A 26699-nucleotide genomic window follows, 5' to 3' on the forward strand; every position below is an offset into this window, starting at 1 on the left:
AACCATCTGCCAGCCATTTAATTGTGCAGTGCAGAGTAATCATGTAGATAAAGTATCTGTAGAATCTATTCGAAAGTATTTTTTATGAGTTACCTTTATTATATTGCGGGAAATGGTCTCAGAAGTGCTTCAGGCGCTCGTAAATTTAAATTTTAATGTTTAATACACTACGTGACCAAAACTATCCGGACACCTGGTCGGAAATGACTTACAAGTTCGTAGCGCCCTCCACCGGTAATTCTGGAGTTCAGTATAGTGTTGGCCCATCCATAGCCTTGATGACAGCTTCCACTGTCGCAGGCATACGCTCAATCAGGTGCTGGAAGGTTTCTTGGGGAATGACAGCCCATTCTTCACAGACTGCTGCACTGAGGAGAGGTATCGATATCGGTCGGTGAGGCCTGGCATGAAGTCGGTGTTCCAAAAAATCCCAAAGGTGTTCTATAGGATTCAGGTCAGGACTCTGTGCAGGCCAGTCCATTACAGGGATGTTATTGTCGTGTAACCACTCTGTCACAGACCGTGCATTATGAACAGGTTCTCGATCGTGTTGAAAGACGCAATCGCCATCCCCGAATTGCTCTTCAACAGTGGGAAGCAAGATCGTGCTTAAAACATCAATGTAGGCTTGTGCTGCGATAATGCTACGCAAAACAACAAGGGGTGCAAGCCCCCTCCATGAAAAACACGACCACATCATAACATCACCGCCTCCGAATTTTACTGTTGGCACTACACACGCTGGCAGATGTCATTCACCGGGCATTCGCCATTCCCACATCCAGCCATCGGATCTCCACATTGTGTACCGTGTTTCGTCACTCCACACAACGTTTTCCCATTGTTCAATCGTCCCATGTTCACGTTCCTTACACCAAGCGAGGCGTCCTTTGGCATTTACCGCCGTGATGTGTGGCTTATGAGCCGCCGGTAGACCATGAAATCCATGTTTTCTCACCTCCCACCTAACTGTCATAGTACTTGTAGTGGATCCCGATGCAGTTTGGAATCCCTGTGTGATGGTCTGGATAGACGTCTGCCTATTACACATTACGACCCTCTTCAACTGTCGGCGGTCTCTGTCAGTTAACAGACGAGGTCGGCCTGTACGCTTTTGTGCTCTACGTGTTCCTTCACGTTTCCACTTCACTATCACATCGGAAACAGTGGACCTAGGGATGTTTATGAGTGTGTGAATCTCGCGTATAGAAGTATGACACAAGTGACACCCAATCACCTGACCACGTTCGAAGGCCGTGAGTTCCGCGGAGCGCCCCAGTCTGCTCTCACGATATCTAATGACTTCTGAGGTCGCTGGTGTGGAGTACCTGGTAGTATGTGGCAGCACAACGCACCTAATATGAAAAACGTATGTTTTTGGGGGTGTCTGGATACTTTTGATCACACAGTGTAACTTGAGAAACTAGAAAATCATTTGTACCAAACAATTTTTCTTTCATTGTTTTTGTCAAAATTTGAAAGCCGGTTCTCGTAACTATGATGAGGTCGTTACAGACGGCTTACGTGCTCGGACAGGCGTAGGATGGCGGAAAGAAGCCACCCAGGTCATTTGCAAAGGTACTTATTGGCATGGGCCTTAAGCGATTTGGGGGATTGACCTGTAAATTCGCATCGTGATGGCACAATGGGTATCCCGAATGTGAGTCCATTGCGACTCCACGTCATCTATATTTTGCGTGTAGTGAACAGCAGATATACAATCACACTACCTCGAGGTGCATCTGATGCTACCTTCACTTCTGGCAATGCTTATCCTTTAACACCGACGCGCTGAGACCTGCTCTAAAATGTAATCTGGGCCTCGAGCCGCGAACCCCCGGCGCAACAGTATCCTTCCGACCTGCCAGGCCAGAAACTGCAGGCTGGAGCTCAGGGTCCAGAGCGCTTATCTACAGTGTTATTACTAGGCGATAAGGGCGGGAAGCTTATGAGAAAACATGAGGCAAAACACTAGACACGGGTCGCCTCTCGATGTGCTCTGATTCCCGACACTTGCCTTCAAATTTGTGTCGCTAACTAACGACTCACTCATCTCGCTGTCACATCGCCTGCATCGTTGTCACGAATGACAATCGTCGTCGTAAGGCGAGTAATGAACGCAGGCGACGTACGGAATTCTGTACAATTGTGATGTAGAAGTTTATTGCGGAGGTGGTTCGCCCTTTCCCTCCTCCGATTTGTCAGAAAACGCCAAGTATCAATAAGCTATGGATTACTGTGAGGAATGTTTTCGAGTTTACAATTAATTCAGATAAGAACGAGGGACGTTGAATAAGTAATGCAACACATTTTTTTCTAGGCCAATTTCGTTTGAACAAATGCGGAATTTGTTGCGGGACATCGCGGAATATTTTCGCTTCAGCCCCTACAGTTTCATGATGTTCCGACAGGTGGCAGCGCTGTACACAGCCTTCAAAATGGCGTTTCTAATGTAGATGGGTTCCAGACAGAAGGCTGTCATTGAGTTCCTTTTGGCGGAAAACCAGAACACTGCAGCTATTCATAGGCGCTTGCACAATGTCTACGGAAATCTGGCAGTGAACAAAAGCCAGGCTTCTGTCATCAACGCAACAATGTCCCGCAGACGTGTCCGATCTCTCGCTTGCTGTGACTCCTGCAATGTTGGAACTTGGAGAACACTCTCATTAGAGGTGATCGACGGATCACAATCATCCACCTTGCTGCACAACTGGACGTCTCCGCTGGTGGTGCTGACACTCTTCCAGCAGCTGGGGTGCTCAAAATTGTCTGCTCGTTTGGTTGGACCGTAAAGAGAAGGACCATCTGTGAGGAATAGCTTGCGTTGTGCGCAACGAGGCTGAACGTGACAGTTTTTTTTTTCTTTTCTTTTTGTTGTGGAACATCTTAACAGACGATGAAACGTTGGTTCAACACTTCGCAACGAAAACAAAACAGTAACCCACTGAATGGCACTACACCAACTCTTCTCAGAAGAAAAAGTTAAAAACCGCACCCTCATCCGGTAAAGTTATGTGACGGTCTTCTGGGTCTCTAAAGGAGTTATTCTGTTTAATATCCTCCTTCATGGTGCAACAATCAACGCTGAAGTGTGCTGTGCTACCCTCAGGAATTTGAAGAAACGACTTCAGCGTGTTCGTCACCACAAAAAACGCAAAAAATGCAAACGAACTTCTCCTTCTCCATGATAACTCAAGGCCTCACCCAAGTCTGCGCACTTGACAGGAGCTGCCGAAGATCCTGTCCTTGCTCATCCATCCTGCAGCCCAGATCTCGTACCTCCCGACTTCCATCTGTTGCGCCCAATGAAGGATGCACTCCACGTGGATGATGGGAAGGTTATTGATGCAGCAAGATATTGGCTTCGACGTCGACCAATGGAGCAAACAGGGCCTCACAGTTAGGTGACAATATGGTGTACTGGAATCCTGAATGAATCCATCCTGCTTTCAGAAATAAAGTGTTGTTTTACTTATTGAACGCTTCTAGTGGTTTCATTTACGTGCTTCTAGTGGCCCCACGAGAAGAAATCGACTGTAGATCTGGGAATCCAAACAGTTGGCCTGTATCAACCTCTCAGCGTTCATCTGGACACTGTAAGTGCAAGCCACCGAATGGGTCGTAACTTCACCATATGAAGAACTGGTCATTCGACAAAATTTTTATGTATGTCGTGATGACATCAATTTTTCCATCCACTACGTATCAGCTAAAAAACTGAGGTAAAATGTTAACAATTATGTAACCCTAGATTACGCTAACTGGCTCTTACCATGAAACTTTCCCTATATATGTATTTGCTTGCAGAATTGTTATTGGAACTCAAATAGCAGTTCTATGAACAATTCAATCATCTTCTCGTAAGGTCCTGGAATTTAAGAGTAAACCGACCTAAACTACTCGCATGCTGTATTGACTATAAGTGTAAGCACTTTGTGACTTTATATTAAGGGCGAACAGTTCTAGGCGCTTCAGTCTGGAACCATGCGACTGTTACGGTCGCAGGTTTGAATCCTGCCTCGGGCATGGATGTGTGTGATGTCCTTAGGTTAGTTAGGTTTACGTAGTTCTAAGTCTAGGGGACTGATGTCCTCAGATGTTAAGTCGCATATGGCTTAGAGCCATTTGAACCATTTTTACTCTATATTGACATTTATGATGAAGTACGGTTGGTAGAACAAGGAAATTACACTACTGGCCATGAAAATCGCTGCACCACGAAGGTGACGTGCTACAGACGCGAAATTTAACCGACACGAAGAAGGTGCAGTGATATGTAAATGATTAGCTTTTCAGAGCATTCACACAAGGTTGGCGCCGGTGGCGACACCTGCAACGTGCTGACATGAGGAAAGTTTCCAACCGATTTCTCATACACAAACAGCAGTTGAAAGGCGTTGCCTGGTGAAACGTTGTTGTGATGCCTCGTGTAAGGAGGAGAGATGCGTACCATCACGTTTCCGACTTTGATAAAGGTCGGATTGTAGCCTATCGCGATTGCGGTTTATCGTATCGCGACATTGCTGCTCGCGTTGGTCGAGATCCAATGACTGTTAGCAGAATATGGAATCGGTGGGTTCAGGAGGGTAATACAAAACGCCGTACTGGATCCCAATCGCCTCGTATCACTAGCAGTCGAAATGACAGGCATCCATTCCGCTTGGCTGTAACGGATCGTGCAGCCACGTCTCGATCTCAGAGTCAACAGATGGGGACGTTTGCAAGACAACAACCATCTGCACGAACAGTTCGACGACGTTTGCAGAAGCATGGACTACTAGCTCGGAGACCATGGCTACGGTTACCCTTGACGCTGCATCAGAGACAGGAGCGCCTGCGATGGTGTGCTGAACGACGAACCTGGGTGCACGAATGGCAAAACGTCATTTTTTCGGATGAATCCAGGTTCTGTTTACAGCACCATGATGGTCGCATCCGTTTTTAGCGACATGGCGGTGAACGCACATTGGAAGCGTGTATTCGTCATCGCCATACTGGCGCATCAGCCGGCGTGATGGTATGGGGTGCCATTGGTTACACGTTTCGGTCACCTCTTGTTCGCAATGACTGCACTTTGAACAGTGGACGTTACATTTCAGATGTGTTACGACCTGTGGCTCTACCCTTCATTCGGTCCCTGCGAAACCCTACATTTCTGCAGGATAATGCACGACCGCATGTTGCAGGTCCTGTACGGGCCTTTGTGGATACAGAAAATGTTCGACTGCTGCCCTGGCCAGCACATTCTCCGGATCTCTCACCAACTGAAAACGTCTGGTCAATGGTGGACGAGCAACTGGCTCGTCACAATACGCCAGTCACTACTGTTGATGAACTGTGGTATCGTGTTGAAGCTGCATGGGCAGCTGTACATGTACACGCCATCCAAGCTCTGACTGAATGCCCAGCCGTATCAAGGCCTTTATTACGGCCAGAGGTGGTTGCTCTGGGTACTGATTTCTCAGGATCTATGGACCCAAATTTCATGAAAAGTAATCACGTGTCAGTTCTAGTATAATATATTTGTCCAATGAATACCCGTTTATCATCTGCATTTCTTCTTGGTGTAGCAATTTTAATGGCCGGTAGTGTACACTCATTGTTAATGGGTAGTGTGTAGGATCCCAGTCGTGTAGTCTCACTTTGAACTCGTAAGGGAGCTCAGTATGGTTAGTTTTCAGAATTCTGGAGGTGGGAGACAAGGAAATGTGTGCTCTGAAACTTGAAGACGTAACATCGAGATTGGTAAGTAGTTTTGGGGGGAACCGAATAAGCTGCTATAAGGAATAAATATACTTTCTGAAAAATGTGAATTATACGGTAAAGTTGGGAGCAATAGTAGCTGCAAAAATCACCTACGCACATGAGAAATCGGTTTCCGGGGAACATTAGAAGGGGAAACATGTTGTTAACCTCTTAACGGAGTAATAACAAACGATTGACACTGTCAACAGAAAATCACGGCACGCCCATGAGCGGAGAAAGTAATGTTGTACGAACACAATAAAATTGAGAGAGGAAAATATTTTGCTGAAATTATTATTGGTTTACTGGACTTGTTTACTTGATGACTTTTGGATGAGTACTGAAATTTAACCTGTTGCAAGTGCATACAAATGTGAGACGGAAATTTACCAGCCAGTTCCAATAGTGTAGTCACTAGTTACTATCATTTTTTGTGTTTATAGAAATGGGTTACGGATATCGCCTATCGTTTGGAACAGGCAGCCATGCGTGTAAATTTTTTTTGTATTGACAGTGCGCGGTGTAGACGTTCAAGGCGAAGAGGGCCACACTCGCTCGATGACATTCTCCAAGTAGTCTCCGCTGTCCAATCCCGGAGGAAGAACAGCGTTTCCAAAATTACGACGCTGTATCTTTTGGTCCACTAATACAACCTTTCGCGTCTTTCGCGACAACGTGCACCGTTTAGTCGTAGCAGCTGCGTAATATATCTTTAATTTGTCATTTTACGTATGAAATGGTTTATTTCGTGTTCTTCCAACTTCACATTTGAGAGCTGCAGTACAGTAACGATAGAATTCGTGAATATTGATTTGCATAAAAAGGGTACATAACTTTCCCATTCCTTTCAACAAGAGAAACAGATCCAAGAGTTAGGCATATACCAACTCAAATGTCAAAGCTACAATGCATGGTATGTTGGAATGACAAGCGGAAATTTTAGCACAAGATATAAATACCATATTAGTAATTAGAATAATTATACTAAGCACTACACATTTGCAGTATATTTAAAGCAATACTGCCATCGCCTTGCTAATACGGAGCAAGGCCTGAGAATTGTCAGAATAAATAACCACAGTAAATTCCTGTCCTCATACGAGAAAAACTGTCACATTCAAAACGCCCTAACAAAGAACAAGCGACTGATAAATGACCAGATGCATATAAACAAAGACTCACTAATGATCATGGCTAGACAACACACACACACACACACACACACACACACAAACACTGAACAGAGGGTGCCTAGGTCAGAGCTACCTTACATGTACAGTGGCAGAATATGTAAATGAAAAGCGCTGCATACGAATGAAATATATATCTGTTTCAGCTACTCATGTTGCCTTAATAAACTGAATATCAATTACGGAAGAAGAACCAGTGTCTGTGACGGAATTAAATTGTAGCTGACTCCCCTGGACCGGACATACATTGACGAGAGGGCTTGTTCAAGACGTGTTGGAAGACAGGCTGCTAGGGAAGAAAAAAAGACAATCGAGGAAAACCAACTAAGGAACTATATTAGATATATTAGAACTTCCTGGCGCATTGAAACCGCGTGCTAGACCAGGATTCGAACATTGGTCATCTACCTTTCGTGGGCAGCAGCTCTACTGGCTTTTGTTTTAGTTTTAACTACTTAGTTCTTCGTCGTTTTTCGTCAGCAGTTCTGTGCGGATGTCACACGGCACCTCTCAGAATCCATCGGTGCAAACTTCAGTTTATTACAGAGTGTGGCCAGTCCCCTAACCGAACACGATGAGCTACCGCGCCAATTACGACTGCGTTATCCAACCACGACTCACCACCCGCCCTCATAGCTGTTGTGCCGTCCTACCTTCCAAATTCATTACGAACACTCGGCCATGCTTTGGGGAGACTCTGTTGAGGAGTGCTTGTTACCGTGAAAACTGTAGTACCAGTGATAGAGAAAGGAACCAATCAGAGCGTTCTCGCTTCCCACGCCCGGGTTCCCGGGTTCGATTCCCGGCGGGGTCAGGGATTTTCTCTGCCTCGTGATGGCTGGGTGTTGTGTGATGTCCTTAGGTTAGTTAGGTTTAAGTAGTTCTAAGTTCTAGGGGACTGATGACCATGGATGTTAAGTCCCATAGTGCTCAGAGCCATTTGAACCATTTGGAACCAATCAGAGTGCTGAATCGCTCTAAGATGATGACTTCAATTGAATAATTAATAAGAATAAGTAAAGTCATAGCCTTAGAATTCGAAGTAATGAAATACTCGTAATATGCATATTTCTCCCGAGTAAGTACAATGGTTTTCCTTTACTAATGGGTTCTGAAAAATACAATAAATGTGTCACAAATGTTGTAAGTATTCGAGCCTGTCTTTCGCATGAAACATCTTACATGAAAAAATTGGGTTCCTCTCGGATACGTAAGCATCGCAAGTCTTAATTATTAAGCACACAGTCCGCTCTTGTTTGTGGGAAATGGGTAACCTGCTGTTGTAAACAGATGGCTGTATCTGATATAATAGTGGGCATTATGCAATTTGTAAGCAGTGAGGTTATCTGTGTATGTGTTATGTAAGTTAGTTGTTTATTCTGTCGTAATCTTCAACTCGTGTCCTAAGCCAGTACACTAAGATAAACATAATGTTAGTTACATGTCCTACGAGACGTTCTCAAAAATTTTCAGAAGACGCCAATTAGAAGTCAACGAGAGGCGAATGAAAACCTTGTCAAGGCGTGGCCTCTCAGTATGCACTGACCGTAAGAACACAAGGTGTAGTAAGCGCAGTTAGAGGAGATATTTTTATTTCTTGTCGGCTGGTCCCGGCGGAGGTTTGAGTCCTCCCTTGGGCATGGGTATGTGTGTTTGTCCTTAGGATAATTTATGTTAAGTAGTATATACGCTTAGGGACTGATGACCTTCGCAGTTAAGTCCCATAAGATTTCACACACATTTGAACATTTTTATTTCTTGTAATTTCATTTGTTTATAAGTGATCCGGTTTTGTACTGAACGAAACAAAACTTTGGCAACATTACTTTCTTAGTTATTTATTTAAAATAAATATGAGGCATATGCAGAGTGTAGTCTTATTGACTATCAGTTAATTTTAAGGAGAGTGACTTAGTTACTTTGGTGAACAGGGAGTGGAGAAAAATAAAGTGCAGAAAAACCGTTGGCATTCAAAACAACTTCCAGTCATATTAAAATGGACAAATACAGATCCTTTACCGTTTTCAAGGGAATCTTATAACACCTTCCCTGCAAAAGAGTGGTAAGTTCAGGTAACTCTGACGAAGGTGGACAGAGGTTACGGACTCTTCTCTCCGAAGTATTCCATAAAAGCTCAATGATATTGAGATGTGACGACTGTGGCAGTCGCAGGAGATGTGGTGGTCACAAAGCCAGCTGTGTGAGCAGGCTCTCTCGGCGAATTTCATATATTGAAGTCTTCACGGGTTGTCAGCCGAGTAGCGTCGTCGTCTCGTAGCAACGTTTCGATGGAATGCGTCTCTTTCATCTTCAGGCGAAGTGGTGTGAGTGCAGGCTTTCTCGGCGAATTCCATATATAAAGTTTTTACGGGTTGTCTTCGCCTGAAGATGATGGAGACGCATTCCATCGAAACGTTGCTACGAGACGACGGCGCTACTCGGCTGACAACCCGTGAAGACTTCATGTACAGCCGTCCTGTCGTCCTAGAACACAGCGCCACCATAGCATCGTTCCATGTGATGGGCCTGATCAGCCAAAATGGTCACGTATACCTCAGCCGTAATGCAACATTGCGGAGTAACTGTGGGACCCATGGAATACCACGATATGGCTGCCCAAATTGCCACCGAAACCACGACATTTTTCACTTTTGGAAAGGAAACTCGACCTTAAGTTGGAAACAGTACGAAACAAGACTCACCCACAAAATGATTTTCTTCCATTGCTGCATAGTCTTGGTTTTACGGCTTCGTTTTCCTGTTTCAGGCTTTTACACCACTGATGTGTAGTTTTGGAATTCCATCTCGCCCTGCAATTCCCTGCTTATGGAGCTCTTTTTGAGTTGTTTTGCTGCCGAGAGGGTTTGCGAATACGACATTCACGTCTGCAATGATTTTTGCAACTGTTGCCCTCTTATGTTTCGTCATAATCTTTCTCAATGCCCGTCCGTCACGATCACTCTGCACAAATTTTCGCCGCGTTGTGTCTTAGCGGATGATATTTCTCCGTTTTCCCTGTACGTGGTATAAATCTTTGGTACGGTTCCTCTTAAATCACAAACATTTTGACTTCCTGGGTTACGGAAGCATCCACCATACGAACACAAACAATTAGTCCACGTTCGAATTCACTTGGTTCCAATATAATGGTCGCACAGCTACACAGAAACACCGTTATGACCGCGACTAACAATTTGTCAAGGGCATTACAGAGGCGCCGTTTGTTGTCTGATACAACAAAATGACTCTGAGCACTATGGGACTTAACTTCTAAGGTCATCAGTCCCCTAGAACTTAGAACTACTTAAACATAACTAACCGAAGGACATCACACACATCAATGCCCGAGGCAGGATTCGAACCTGCGACCGTAGCGGTCTCGCGGTTCCAGACTGTAGCGCCTAGAACCGCACGGCCACTCCGGCCGGCTCTGATACAACAACTCACCATGCACGTTTTATTGCATTTATGATTCAGCATGTAATTCTCTCATTGTTTCTATATTTTTGTACTACTCCTGTGTATCTGACACTTTGCAACGGTTTGACCAGATACCATCAAACGTAAATTATTTCCCACTGTTTCGGGTAGAAAAAAATGGCTCTGAGCACTATGGGACTTAACTTCTGAGGTCATCAGTCCCCTAGAACTTAGAACTACCTAAACCTAATTAACCTAAGGACATCACACACATCCATGCCCGAGGCAGGATTCGAACCTGCGACCGTAGCGATCTTGCGGTTCCAGACTGCAGCGCCTTTAACCGCACGGCCACTTCGGCCGGCACAAAGCGGAAGGTCAAATTTGAGTTTCTGGAGCGTTTCAGCAGTGTGGGCAGCAGTATGCGGACGGGCATTGTCGTGCAACAACACTACACCTTTCACTGTAACGTACACTGTTTATTGTTGTGGCCCTTTCCCTATAATGTTCCAGTACTGGACCTTGTGCGTCCCAAAAAACCGTATGCACAGTTTTCCTGCCGACGGGTGGGTCTTGAACTTTTTCTTGCGCGACGAATTTGGATGTTTCCATTCCATACTCTGCCGTTTACTCTCCGGCTCGTAATTATGGATGCATGTTCCGTTACGAGTAATGATCCTGTCTAAGAAGTTTTTCCCTTCGTTACCATAGCGATCCAAATGTTTTTTGCAGATGTCCAAGCGCGTTTGTTTATGCAACTCAGTGAATTGTTTTGGAACCCATCTTGCACAAACTTTATGAAACCGAAGTCTGTTGTGGATGATTTCGTAGGTGGAACCATGACTTATTTGCGGACGATGTGCCACTTCGTCAACAGTTAATCGTCTGTCTAAGAGAATCATTTCACGTGAACGCTCAATGGTTTCTTCATTTGTGGCGGTAAAGGTCGTCCGGCTCCTTCATCGTGTGAAACAATTGTGTGACCATTTCGGATGTTTTCAATCCATTCGTAGACACTCCGTTGTGGCTAAACAGTGTTCTCGTACTGTACCGAAAGTCGTCTATGAATTTCAGCTTCTGAGACGCCTTCTGACCACAAAAAACGGATCACTGAACGTTGCTCTTCTTTGGTGCAAATAGACAGCGGAGCAACCATGATTAACAGCACGGCAGCGATAACGAAACTAACCTAGCAGCTTGAAAATCGCAAAGATATAACAAGAAATAAACAAAGCATGCGTCATGAACATAAAACGACAGTACTACCAAAATAAATAAAAATATAACTAAATTGCGGATAATAATTGACTTAACCCTCGTAAGTTAGTAACCGGCTTTCGTCTCACTCAGTTATCGTCTGATATACACTGAGGTGACAAAGATAAACACATATAAAGATGGCGGTAGTACCGCATACACAAGGTAGAAAAGGGCAACGATGGAAATAAAAGAAAGATTCACGAATGGAATTAAAATTCAAGGTGATAGGATGTCAATGATACGATACTATTCATCGACGTGATTTGAGACTAAGCTATTCCAGCCTCATAGAATACCGTCAACAACTAGGCGAAGCTGTTGGTTTATAAGCTGTCAGACAGCTCTGATGGTTCCGAGCTTCAAATTGGGTCTGCCGAGGCGAGGTTGCCCAGTGAGTGCATCTGAGTTCCAGGTAGTCTCTGATAGTTCTAGATTCGACAGGAAGGTGGGGAGGAGGGGAGTGGGGAGGGGGGCTGCACACTTCCCGTCAGAATCACCGACGCCAGCGGTATTCCGTCACCTGGCTTGGGCTTATGGCAGCGAGATGTAGATGTGGATGTAGATGAAGAGACGACTTGTGTCAACAAGGCCACTTCCGGCACCAGCCGTTTCCCACGCCCGGGTTCCCGGGTTGGATTCCCGGCGGGGTCAGGGATTTTCTCTGCCTCGTGATGGCTGGGTGTTGTGTGCTGTCCTTAGGTTAGTTAGGTTTAAGTAGTTCTAAGTTCTAGGGGACTGATGACCATAGATGTTAAGTCCCATAGTGCTCAGAGCCATTTGAACCATTTTGAACCGGCACCAGCCACCGCTGTCTCAGGAGGGGATGTCATAGGCTACCTACTAGACGCAACCAGCTTTCGGGCCACTAGCATTGCAGGCACCAGCTAATACAGAATGTTACTGCTGAGTAACCACTGTTGACTCTGCACTCGCTGCATTTCGGGAGGTCCCACACCACAGCTTCCCACACAAGTAACACTTCACCCAGAACCAGCCAACCTGAAACAATGGACGCAGAAGGGGCTTCGCTTCAAAACTTTGTAGTACCGGATGGTTATAACGGTGGTTACAAGCAAAGTGCAGCTAGTCACAGAGGTCCAGTAATTGTCGTATGGCAGCGAAGCTTGGGGTACATATTCTAATGCGTTGATGCAAAACAAATTTACGCAGGAAAAAATTAGTTCCGATTTTGGTTGTGACAGCAAGGAACACGTATAGAAATGTTTCCATACGTAATGGGTTAGAATGAGACGTGGGCAGAAAAAGTCAGACAAGGGAGAAAGGCGTAATGTCGATTCTATTATTAACCGCCCTTTACATAGTTTGTTTAATACGAGCATCAGAGACGTCAACAAGATGCAGTCTGTGCCAGATTTGCAACTAATTTTTTCCAGCGTAAATCGGTTCCCCATTTTCGCTTTAGCATGTCTACCAAGTTTCGCTACGACATAATAATTATAACCCACACTGGGACTCCATGAGTAGCTGCTGCACTTTAATTACTGTGTATAGCCACCCAGTACAAACATAGCAGGGTCACAGTTCGAACACGCGGAATGTACCTGAGGAGGCAGTGATACACAAGCACAAGGCGGCGTGTTTGTTCTGTTCCGATAATTGCACTTGGTTTTTTCTAAATGCACTCGACATGACAAGCCCTGCCGCGTATCTGACCTCATTCCTTCACCAGTGTGTCACAGGAGAATTATTCTGGTTTTCAGGATACAGAGTTGTCAACTTGGCGATCGATTTATGTATTGGAGATACCCACACCTTTGGCTACTTGAACACGCTACGGTTTTCGCAGCATGGCACGTCACTGGCTCTTCTATTGCCCACAACAGGACCCCTGCATAATGCCGGCTCATGCAGCGTTTCCGTGTCGGCACTAAGGTAGGGATGGGAAATTACACTGAAGAACCAAAGAAATTGGTACACCTGCCTAATATAGTGTAGGGCCCCGCGAGCACGAATAAGTGTAGCAACACGACTTGGCTTGGACTCGACTAACGCCTGAAGTAGTGCTGGAGGGAACTGACTCTATGAATCCTGCAGGGCTGTCCATAAATCAGTAAAACTTCGAGGGTGTGGAGATCTCTTCTAAACAGCAAGTCGCAAGACATCCCAGATATGCTCAATAATCAATAATGTGTCCAGAGGAGTGTTTAAACTCGAAAGAGTTTTCCTGGAGCCACTCTGTAGCAGTTGTAGACTTGTGGGGTGTCGCATTATCCTGCTGGAATTGCCCAAATCCGCCGTAATGCATAATGGACATGAATGGATGCAGGTGATCAGACAGGATGCTTACGTACGTGTCACCTTACAGAGTCGTATCTAGACGCATCAGGGGTCCCTTATCACTCTAACTGCATGCACCCCACACCATTACAGAGCCTCTACCAGCTTGATCATTCCCCTGCTGACATGTAGGGTCCATGGATTCATTAGGTTGTCTCCATGCCTGTACATCTCCATCCGCTCGATACAATTTGAAACGAAACTCGTCCGATCAGGTAACATGTTTCCAGTCAGCATCACTACAATGGTGGTGTTAACGGACCCAGGCGAGGTGTAAAGCTTTGTGTCGTGCAGTCATCAAGGGTACACGAGTGGGCCTACGGCTCCGAAAGCCCGTACCGATGATGTTTCGTTGAACGTTTCGCATGCTGACACTTGTTGATGGCTCAGCCTTGAAATCTGCAGCAATTTGCGGAAGGGTTGCATTTCTGTCACGCTGAACGATTCTCTTCAGTTGTCGTTGGTCCCGTTCTTGCAGGATCTTGTTCCTGTCGCAGTGATGTTGGAGATTTGATGTTTTACCGGATTCCTGATATTCACGGCACAATCTTGAAACGGTCGTACCGGAAAATCACTCCATAGCTACCATGGACATGCTGTGTTCCATCGCTCGTGCGTCGACTGTAACACCAGGTTCAAACTCACTTAACTTTTCATAACCTGCCATTGCAGCAGCAGTAACCGGTCTAACAACTGTTGTCTTATATGAGCGTTGCCGGTCGCTGCGTGGTATTCTGCCTGTTTACATATCTCTGCCTATACGAGTTTCTTCGGCACTTCAGTGTAGAACTTCTCGATGTATTTCTCATGATGGAAAGCCCATGAAACTCTCGCGAATGTTAACACGCGTCTGACGTCACAATTTCGTGGCATTCCGATAGTCTGTGTACAAGAGGCTCGGGTGTCATGCGGAATGATCCAATATGCAGAGTCATAAAGAGTGGTGTGGCCTTCTCTTCATTGCAACGTGCAACTTGGTGGCTCTGTATCTCCAAAAAACATTCGAGGAAAACTCTACCATTTAACTGGAGCTGTTATCATTCTTTTGCCAGGGAAAGGCTGCACTAAATGTTATATCTGCAGTGCATGTTGATGGCAACGAAGACGAAATCGTAGGCCTGTGAATATTTCGCAGATTGTCCAGAAAATTAAGTTCAATCTCATATTTGTTTCCAATCTATTACTTTCGAAAAACACAATATAGTGGGCAAGATTCACCATGAAAAGCAGTCACGCATCACTTAGTACCGTTTCTTCCAAGATAACTAGTACAAAAAATTATATTAGCCCCTTTACGTACAAGATGGGCCTAATGAAACACTTTGTGAAAGCCTTAATCATTTTTTGAGAATGTTTGAAATATCTCTGTTAGAAGTTTCTTCACGTGTCAGAAATGAAACTGAAGTCGTGGCTGTTGGACTTTTGAAAAATGCCGTTCGGACCCAAATTCGAAATGGAAATGATCGTGAGTTTCAGGTAGGCTTACGAACTATTCAAGGAGGTCGTAGTAAGTTTTTTGGCAGCAAAAAGTCCCATACTTTACTTCTGTTGTAAGCAACATTCTTGAATGTTCAAGCTGTGAGGTTTTTTGATGAGCGTAAGATTGAATTTCTGAACATTCACCTCGTATTTTTCTTAAAAATTTGGACAGTGTTAGTGGAGAACAAGGCGAAGCTTTCATTAAGTTATCAAAATGATGGAAATGCGGTACCAGAGTCGCTGGAATACAAATATGATGCGAGACTACTTTTAGTCTCTTCATCTAGACAAAAAGAGGTATAACCAAATGGACACGTAATTCCAGTGCAATAACGTGCTAGATTAATACCTTTGTTCACACTCATAATTTAGATTAGTGTTCATTCTAATTCCATGTCTTTAATTAATTTTGCAGTTTGCAACAAGGTCACATTGCGAGAAAAGAGTACGTAAAAAAAATTCTAAGGTTTCAACGGCTAGAAAATACACGACATTAAGGTACAGGGTATGCAGCTAGCAAGCCGGTGCGATCGTACCGAATTTTCCTTTTCTCCTAATGAAAGCTTATGAACCATAGTTTCTCTTCAAAGTGATCAGGGAAAAAATCACGTTTTGTTATTTGAAATCTTGAAAGCCCTAACTGACGACGTTTGCTTCCTCTTGGACGATCAAGCCAAATACTTTTGATCAGCACTGTTGTTTGTTTTGAGAAACCGACAGGGAAGATTACTCCTTGGAGGTAGTGGCGAAGCCATCTACTTTATTCTGTTCCATGTATAAAAACATGTTTTTCATGTCGCTGCATTAATTAACATTCCTTGTTTACAAATATACTGTCAGCTCGTACTTTTTCCCCTTCCTTGTTTTTCCTAGGCTCGAACAGTTTAATTTGACGCTGCAAACGTTTTATCAGCTTTTTCAATCTGAACAATACGGCACGAACCCTGGAGATATGACGTGGGCGATGTCTGTCTTTTCGTCTGATAATTTGTCATGTTAGGGCCCTTAACGGCTGAAAAAATTATCGACGTATTGAAGTAATGAAACAAATGAAGAAGTGAACTTTGAGTGTGAGTTCGATTTAAGATATGAATGTGCCTAATTTTGTCTACAGGTGATGTATCCCACAATTTTGTGAATGACATTAGGCAACAGGTTACGTGATAAACACCCAAAAAGAGAAATTTAAAAACATTATTTCTGATTTAACAACGTTTACACCTATACAGAGTAATTAAAAAATATTCCATATTTTAAGAGGTGACAGCACGCACGAATACATGAAAAAATGCCCAGTAAAAATGGGCTCTAAAATGCATACCTTAAGAGCTGTTCGCTACTGTACTGGAAGGCCTTGATGATACTTTCTTGTAGCTCATTAAACGGACTTGGTTACACCCAAAATTCCAAGTATCCCCAGAATGAAAAATCCAAGGGATTAAGATCGGGGAACGAGATGGCCAACATACTGGAGATCACCGACAAATTAATTCATGGCCGATTTAATGTCTGTGTGATTTGTTCTCTCACATGTCTGGGAAATTGGGATGGTGCTCCATCGTGTGTGAATGAAATCTCCAGCCGTTGCCGGAACGATGCCTCCTCTAGCAGGACAGGCAAGATGGTTACTAGGCACCAGTCAGCCTGTTTGGTAATATGTAAGCTTCTATTAGTCTGTCGCCAGTTATTCCTGCCCATCCATAAATTTAAAATAACGGTACTTATATTTATTAAGGTATACATCTTAGGGCCTTTGTTTGCTGGACTTTTTTACCTCGTTTTGGTCCTGCAAAATACGGAATATTTTTTCTAACACCCTATATAGGTTGTGTCTAATTTTTTCTCCGTTCTTCTGTATTCCCCTATAGCTGTGCAGAAATATTCTTCTCCAATATTAATGACAAAATCCCCTTGACGCAACTATTAGGCGGTCGTCCCTTTTCCTACTTCTATTTGGAATCCAGTCCATTACACACTTTGGCAGCTTTTCTTCCTACGTTCCGTTGACATAAAATCAATAACCTAATTTTCGACATTCATTTTGTCTCTAATTGCTTCAACTTTTCTTTCTTCTTTTCCTTCTATCACTGATGATTGTCTGCACAAACCCATCTTTGTAGCTACTAATTTTGAGTTTGGTTACCATGTCATCATCCAAACTCTCTGAACAATATGTATTAGTGCTCTTAACTATTGTTTTAAATATTCTACATATAGCATCAGTTCGAATGTGCTAATAGCGGAGAATTCCATTAAATAAACTCCAGTTGTTAGTCTCCCAATTGGAGCCAAACTCAGATGACAGATAGGGGAACATCCCCCGTTATACGGGGAGTACTGGGGAAATAAAACATCTGAGGCAGACCAAAACTAACATTTTCTACCATGCGGTTTCAGGTTTGGACTACTTCTAAAGGAAGAAACCATTGAAAAAAAATTTAGTGGTCCTCCAGGTTGGAGGTCGAAGCAGTTGGTGAATTTATCATTTACTTGCCACTAAGCCTTCCCAAATTCATTTACTTTGCAAAATATTACGTCTTTGGCTTCTCCATTTAACACTCTTTTAAGCGAAGATTATCTCACATTTATCCGGTCGGTTCCCAGATGGAACAGAGGTCAAAGTATTGATGGAGTTGCTTAGAAAAGATTGTATGAATGCTTTTAGGTTAAGACTGCCTGTATACATCTAAATAAATACAATATTTGTTTTTTCAGACGCGTTTCGCGGCAGTTTATTAAGATATCTTCAGTGGCTGAATGTGATGATATTGCTCTGTATGTGTTTTTGTTGCACTGCTTGTGAACCAGAGCGATATCAGCGCCCTCAGACAGTAGTGCTGCCTTAAAGGAGGAGAGGCGTGTTTAGCAAAACAAATAGTGTCCTTAATTAGCTGCATAGAGGCTGTTCTAAGGTAAAAACATTAATAAAATATCTGATCAGAAGTATCCGGGCACCCCTATGTACTGCGGGATTGACCACTAGATGTCACCAGAGACGGCCCCGCCAGTAAAAAAAATGGTTAAAATGGCTCTGAGCATTATGGGACTTAACATCTATGGTCATCAGTCCCATAGAACTTAGAACTACTTAAAGCTAACTAACCTAAAGACATCACACAACACCCAGTCATCACGAGGCAGAGAAAATCCCTGACCCCGCCGGGAATCGAACCCGGGAACCCGGGCGTGGGAAGCGAGAACGCTACCGCACGACCACGAGCTGCGGACACCCGCCAGTATAAAATGAGGCGAGAGAATTGTGTTCTCAGTAGAGTACAGCAGAATACGTCGGTCAAGACAGCTTATTGACGTATACTGGTCATTGGACGTCACCTGATTAGCACATCCATCAAAAACATTTCAGCCCTTCTAAGGATGCCCAAGTCCATTGTTGGTGCTGTGACTGTGAGGTGGAAACTCGAAGAAAAATCACAGTTACCCCAAGACCAGGCAGATCGCATGTGTTGACGGACGGGGACAGTCGAGCATCGCGGAGGGTGGTTCTACAAAAAATTGCATGACATCAGTGGAAGCAACCACGCATGATTTCCGAAGTACTACCAGCAGTCCAGGTTGAACAACGACGGCGCGTAGGTAGTTAAAAGAATGGGATACAGCTGTCCAGCGTCTGCTCATAAACCATACATTTGTGTAGCCAATGCTAAGGGACGCTCGATTTGGTGAAAAGAGCAACGCTCCTGGACAGTGGATGACAGCAAGCGAGTGATTTGGAGTAATGAATAATGCTATACCATGTGGAAATCCGATAGAATGGTCTGGGTTAGGCGAACGTCTGGAAAATGTTACATTCCATCATGTGTAGTGGCAAACAAGAAGTAAGGAGATGTAGATGCTTTTCGACTTTCTTTAAAGTCAGTACCGCCATTAGACTATTGTTTATTTAAAGTGTTACATTTACACTTACACAATCATGATTTAGGCTTCAAAGTGGCATTATCAAGGGTTTTCTGAAAGCAGGTTCGACAATAACAGTGAAATACATAACGAGTGATATAACCGTATAAGAATCCATATTTGCAATGCTTACTTACTAAGTGTTATAAATTGCGTAAGATGGCACACTGTCGTATTAAAATACACTATTAATTAGAGAATGTGTATAATAGTTTATTTTAATACACCCTGCTACCAGAAGGGAGCGTAATGCTGCGTGGAACGTTTTGTGGCATTGCCTCGAAGATCTCGCCATTCTGGAAGGTCCAACGGATCAACGACAGAATGCACGTGTCCTTTGGGACTATTACCACACCCACATGTGGTTTTGTTTTTCCTCGGCACAATGGCATTTTCCAGCAGGAAAGTGCAACTTGTCACACACTTCACATTGTTAGAGCATGGTTCGAATAGCACCAGAATGAGTTTACTGTACTCCCATGGCCACCAAATTATCCGTATTCAAACCCAATTTAGACTCTGTGGGACCACCTCGATCGGGCTGTTCAGGTTATCGATTCTCAGTCAAGAGACCTGGCACATTTCGCCTCTGCACAGGAGTTGGCACGGCTCCACATTCGTGTCGGTACCTTCCTTCCCGCACGCCTCGCACTGCACCAGGTGGTTATTCAGCCTTTTAACAGCAGCACAATACAACGTATGACACAGGTGGTCACATTAATGTGACTAGACAGTATACAGGCTGTGCCATACGCAAAAAACATACTCCAAAGACCCCTTGTTTTTTTCGCTGATAGGTCGTCTTCTGGGAAGTTAGATAAAGATCGCGTTCCTTGAGAAGCGAGAGACCTTCATTGTAGACAGCGATTCCTTTCTCTTTGTAATGCGATGGGCCGATTTCTCGGCGCCGTTTTCCATGGGTTGAATAACCCCTGGCCTGAAGAGTTGTAAGAAGGTTCCTCGAAAAGTAGGAGTTCAGGCCACCAGAGATTGTATTGGCTCGAGTAGTAAACTTAGTTGCGGAGTGGGAGAGTAACACAGAACTAGTTAAGAACTGCATGTATGGGTGAGTAACGATTGGTCAGTATTGTGAAATCTTTACTAGGGGGGCAAAGAATTGTCACAAAAGTATCATTGTCCAGCACCCTGAAAATCGTTCAAATGGCTCTGAGCACTATGGGACTTAACTTCTGAGGTCATCAGTCCCCTAGAACTTAGAACTACTTAAACCTAACTAACCTAAGGACATCACACACATCCATGCCCGAGGCAGGATTCGAACCTGCGACCGTAGCGGTCGCGCGGTTCCGGACTGTAGCGCCTAGAATCGCACCCTGCAGAGTCTTTGTTATTGGCACAAGGGATTCTCTGACTTGAAGGGAGGAGGTGGTACTTCTGTTTGGGATGCGGAGGGGGAGACTTTGCCTGAGGACCTTGAAGGGAATATCGTCCGCTGACCTGATAGAGAGTTGATGTATCGCATCTGTGACAGGTCACCGTACTCACTACGCTTCATACGGCTGAGTGCTGAATGTCGTTGAGAAAACGCATCTTAGCGAGCAGGGTATGAGAAATGCCGTGCATTTGTAACTGTATTGTTAGTGTTACCACATTTCACGAATTTAATACTTTTCTCGAGTGAATGAAGGCTCGTTCAAGGCTCAGTCAGAAATGTTGATAGCTTGTACAGTTTTTTTCATTCTTCTGGAGGACTCTTGTGATCGCTACCTGCCCAACACAGATTTATCTACCCATGATATATGCGTAGATTAGGTCTTGTGTGAGTCACCTAAACTATCCAATCTTTACCGGAATATTCAAGTGCTAGATTAGCACTATCCCATGTCAACAGTTGTCAATTTTCTTATTGTCTCCATTTCTGGTGATCTAACATGTCCTTTAATAATCTGTAATTCATTTGTGTCATCAGCGAACTTTATAATAAACAGGGATTAATTGATTTCGTAATTAGATGATCACTCTGTTTGTTATCCTTTGTGAAATACAACACTCATGTTTACTAGTGTCACCGCTGTCCTGTTGCTTCTCCGTTGTGTGACATCTTTGTTATTAAATGTATGTAAGGCCGAGCGATATGTTGGCCATTCCAAGCGATGTAGATCATTCTGACATCCACGAAGGTATGTTGGAAACTCTGCTGTACCTTCACACCTTGTTTCCACAGACAACTAGACCATTCCCAAAACAAATTTCCAATGTCAAGTTCCGACTGTATTGAACCAATATCATCAACTCCGGTCTTGTCTGAAACTAAGACTGGCAGCAGCCAGTTTGTTTTATTGTTACGATTACGATTATTTCTATCTGAGCCCGGCATGCATACCAGGGCTTCTTTTTCTTTCTATGTAGGTACACATTTACAAAGCAAATACATTTACATGTACAAAATAAATGAAAGAAAGTGATATTTTGTGCATTTAATTCACTTTGAAAAATATTATTCAAGTGCTTTGGGATATACAATATTTTTGAGTTTTCCATCTTCTGCAAAAACTATTTTTTCGGCTCTAGCTCTAGTGAAAATGGAACGTATAATTAATCACGTTAGTTAATTAGCAACATGTTCCGTAGCTCATTTGACCATTTCTTTTTTCGAAGCAATGTAAAAGAATCAATTTACAGGATATGAAAAATGCATGGATATTCAAGATTTAATGCAGACACTTGGAGAGACTGACCTTGCGCCTTTTTTATGGTAATTGAGAACTAAAGGAAACGGGGAAATGCAGTCGTTTGAAATCAAATGGCATGTCGGTGGAAATGCTGCGAATATAGGGAAGCAGCACATTTTCTGCTTTCGACTCGCCATTAAGAAGTGTCGCTTCAATGGCGTTTGATATCAGTTTTTTGAAAGGGAGCCTGGTTCCATTGCACAGCTGTGGTGGATTAATGTTGCGCAAAAGAAATACTGGTGTGCCGATCTCCAGTGACAGGCTGGTGGAGCTCAGCTGAATAATTTAAAATTTCATCGGCATTCATGGGGCTGCCAATCGTTTTTAGGTGACAGACTCGCCCACAATTTGTTTCTTGATTGCGCAACTGGTTGCATTGACGGTGGTGTTTATTCTTTCCAAACTGGTACGTTGGAAAAGCCGTACGTGATTTCTGTACTTGGCGACAATTTATGGAGAAAGTTTCTTAACTAATTCTTCTAACGATGAAACCATGACAAAAGTTTAATGGAAGTGAAATATATTTTGTTTCGACAGCAACAGATATCTGTGCCAATTCTGGTAGACATTCTTTCAGGAGTTACAGATATAGGCTATGTCGGTAGCTCCCTGTCTTTGCAACCGCTCTACCTGCAACTCGTTCTCACTTCCCGCGCCCGGGTTCCCGGGTTCGATTCCCGGCGGGGTCACGGATTTTCTCTGCCTCGTGATGACTGGTTGTTGTGTGATGTCCTTAGATTAGTTAGGTTTAAGTAGTTCTAAGTTCTAGGGGACTGATGACAATAGATGTTAAGTCCCGTAGTGCTCAGAGCCATTTTTTTGTACCTGCAACTCTAGGGGTGGAAATTCGTCAAGACTGTCACTGATAAGACTAGCGAAACAGGAAACTATCGACCTCACACTAATATCGGTCGATATCGAATACTTTTACCTGTCACATCTTCTCACACTCACTCCCATCTTCAGGAGTGACTACATCTACATCTACATCTATACTCCGCAAGCCACCCAACGGTGTGTAGTGGAGGGCACTTTACGTGCCACTGTCATTACTTCCCTTTCCTGTTCCAGTGGCGTATGGTTCGCGGGAAGAACGACTGACGGAAAGCCTCCGTGTGCGCTCGAATCTCCTCGGGAGGTATAAGTAGGGGGAAGCAATATATTCGATACCTCATCCAGAAACGCATCCTCTCGAAACATGGACTGCAAGCTATAGCGCGATGCAGAGCGCCTCTCTTGCAGAGTCTGCCACTTGAGTTTCCTAAACATCTCTGTAACTCTATCACGCTTACCAAATAACCCTGTGACGAAACGGGCCGCTCTTCTTTGGATCTTCTCTATCTCCTCTGTCAACCCGACCTGGTACGGATCCCACACTGATGAGCAATACTCAAGTATAGGTCGAACGAGTGTTTTGTAAGCCACCTCCTTTGTTGATGGACTACTTTTTCTCAGGACTCTCCCAATGAATCTCAACCTGGCACCCGCCTTACCAACAATTAATTTTATATGATCATTCCACTTCAAATCGTTCCGCACGCATACTCCCAGATATTTTACAGAAGTAACTGCTACCAGTGTTTGTTCCGCTATCATATAATCATACAATAAAGGATCCTTCTTCCTATGTATTCGCAATACGTTACATTTGTCTATGTTAAGGGTCAGTTGCCACTCCCTGCACCAAGTGCCTAACCGCTGCAGATCTTCCTGCATTTCGCTGCAATTTTCTAATGCTGCAACTTCTCTGTTGACTACAGCATCATCCGCGAAAAGCCGCATGGAACCTCCGACACTATCTACAGGTGAAAAGCAATGGTCCCGTAATACTCCCCTGTGGCATATTACCGCCACAATGTTTTCTTATAAATAATTATACACATAACGAATCATTTACACACAAAATTTGACTGAAATTGCCCCAGAAGTGCCCGAGTTAAGCTTCTAGTCCACCACCTTTTGACACGCACCTTTATGGGCGGTAAGTGATTCTTACTCACACAGAAACCTGCGCAGGCGTGAGCGCAACAACTCACCTCAGTTTCATCGTAACCTGGTGAATAGTACAGGGACACATAGAAGACGAAGAAATAAAATCATTTTTATATATTAGATTATTATTTAATGTGGTGTTTGACCCCTAAGCCCTTACGGCAGGTACTCCAGATTTATAATCGAGTCATCTTTGAATACACTCACCATCTATTGTATTGTTTATTTTAATTATTGCTTTGCTTTGACTAATTTCGCATTCTGTATATTTGCAGGATACAGAAAAAACATCACATTCACAGTGAAACTCCCCTCCTCCTCCTCCTTTAATATTCTCCAAGTGAGATTTGGACATGTGACCTTCGACATTAGAAACTGCGACGCTGCGTAAAGTCACGGCGGTCGGCGCCATCTTGATACCTTACTGTCAACAACACTGGTATACAGGGTGTTACAAAAAGGTACGGCCAAACTTTAAGGAAACATTGCTCTCACACAAAAAAAGAAAATATGTTATGTGGACATGTGTCCGGAAACGTTACTTTCCATGTTAGAGCTCATTTTATTACGTCTCTTCAAATCACATTAATCATGGAATGGAAACACACAGCAACAGAACGTACCAGCATGACTTCAAACACTTTGTTATAGGAAATGTTCAAAATGTCCTCCGTTAGGGAGGATACATGCATCCACCCTCCTTCGCATGGAATCCCTGATGCGCTGATGCAGCCCTGGAGAATGGCGTATTGTATCACAGCCGTCCACAATACGAGCACGAAGAGTCTCTACATTTGGTACCGGGGTTGCGTAGACAAGAGCTTTCAAATGCCCCCATAAATGAAAGTCAAGAGGGTTGACGTCAGGAGAGCATGAAGGCCATGGAATTGGTCCGCCTCTACCAATCCATCGGTCACCGAATCTGTTGTTGAGAAGCGTACGAACACTTCGACTGAAATGTGCAGGAGCTCCATCGTGCATGAACCACATGTTGTGTCGTACTTGTAAAGGCACATGTTCTAGCAGCACAGGTAGAGTATCCCGTACGAAATCATGATAACGTGCTCCATTGAACGTAGGTGGAAGAACATGGGGCCCAATCAAGACATCACCAACAATGCGTGCCCAAACGTTCACAGAAAATCTGTGTTGATGACGTGATTGCACAATTGCGTGCGGATCTTGTCAGCCCACACATCTTGATTGTGAAAATTTACAATTTGATCACGTTGGAATGAAGCCTCATCCGTAAAGAGAACATTTGCACTGAAATGAGGATTGACACATTGTTGGATGAACCATTCGCAGAAGTGTACCCGTGGAGGCCAATCAGCTGCTGATAGTGCCTGCACACGCTGTACATGGTACGGAAACAACTGGTTCTCCCGTAGCACTCTCCATACAGTGAGGTGGTCAACGTTATCTTGTACAGCAGCAACTTCTCTGACGCTGACATTAGCGTTATCGTCAACTGCATGAAGAATTGCCTCGTCCATTGCAGGTCTCCTCCTCTTTCTAGGTCTTCCCCAGTCGCGAGTCATAGGCTGGAATGTTCCGTGCTCCCTAAGACGCCGATCAATTGCTTCGAACGCCTTCCTGTCGGGACACCTTCGTTCTGGAAATCTGTCTCGATACAAACGTACCGCGCCACGGCTATTGCCCCGTGCTAATCCATACATCAAACGGGCATCTGCCAACTCCGCATTTGTAAACATTGCACTGACCGGAAAACCACGTCCGTAATGAACACTAACCTGTTGATGTTACATACTGATGTGATTGATGCTAGTACCGTAGAGCAATGAGTCGCATGTCAACACAAGCACCGTAGTCAACATTACCTTCCTTCAATTGGGGCAACTGGCGGTGAATCGAGGAAGTACAGTACATATCGACGAAACTGAAATGAGCTCTAACATGGAAATTAAGCGTTTCCGGACACATGTCCACGTAACGTCTTTTCTTTACTTGTGTGTGAGGAATGTTTCCTGAAAGTTTGGCCGTACCTTTTTGTAACACCCTGTATAGCATTAAAGAAAATGCAGCGAGCACGCCGTGCACTGAGGAGTCCATACGTAGGTCACTAGTTACACGCCGCTGTCAGATCACTCGCTCTGGGGAGTACAGGTGAGTATGAAGGCTGCGGTACTCACGACAGACGAGGGGTCGGCCCGGAGGAGCCCTCTTGCGCACGCGGCCGTGGGAGTAGTTGGCAGCCGCAGCGGCGGAGTCGGCTCTCGCTGCCGACATGTCTCGGGTAACGCAGCGGAGCAGAGCAGTCGGCTGCTGTACGTTCCGTCCCGGGGAAGACTCGCCACAGCTCCGCGCCGCTCCGCCCGCCTCGCGTATCGGTCCCGGGGTTATCGCGCCTCCCGCCGCCAACACGCCACATCGTTGTCGAACTATTGGCTGCCGCAGCGTCTGTTTATCGCTCCTGTTATTGCCATTCGGCGGCGTCCGGCAACTCGGTCGCCACCCCCGGACCTCACTATTTCTGCAGCGCGCCCATAACCTTCAGGTCTCCGCGGATCGCGGGTGCTAGAGGTCGCGCCGTGCGCTCGACCTTGACACTGAGTGGTGCGCAGCGGTGCCTGCAACACTGGCGAATTGTTGTTCATGGCGTACACGGACCTAACCTCACGCGCAAAAACCGCGCGAGTCCGAGATACCTACGGGGTGGCGCACGAAATGTGTTACCATTTTGTTT

The 26699-nt window shown here is 44.5% G+C and overlaps 1 protein-coding gene across 1 annotated transcript in view; it reads right to left on the bottom strand.

Moving 5' to 3' along the window:
* LOC124545461 (lysosome membrane protein 2-like) overlaps positions 1-26313 on the bottom strand; it is a 217979-nt gene extending 191666 nt beyond the window's left edge. The window contains exon 1 of the mRNA XM_047124389.1: positions 26146-26313. Coding sequence (XP_046980345.1) covers positions 26146-26242 — 97 coding nt within the window. The 5' untranslated portion in view covers positions 26243-26313. The remainder of the gene's footprint in view (positions 1-26145) is intronic.
* Positions 26314-26699: the final 386 nt, after the last annotated feature.

The sequence above is a fragment of the Schistocerca americana genome, chromosome 8, assembly GCF_021461395.2.
Source record: "Schistocerca americana isolate TAMUIC-IGC-003095 chromosome 8, iqSchAmer2.1, whole genome shotgun sequence".
NCBI lineage: Eukaryota > Metazoa > Arthropoda > Insecta > Orthoptera > Acrididae > Schistocerca > Schistocerca americana.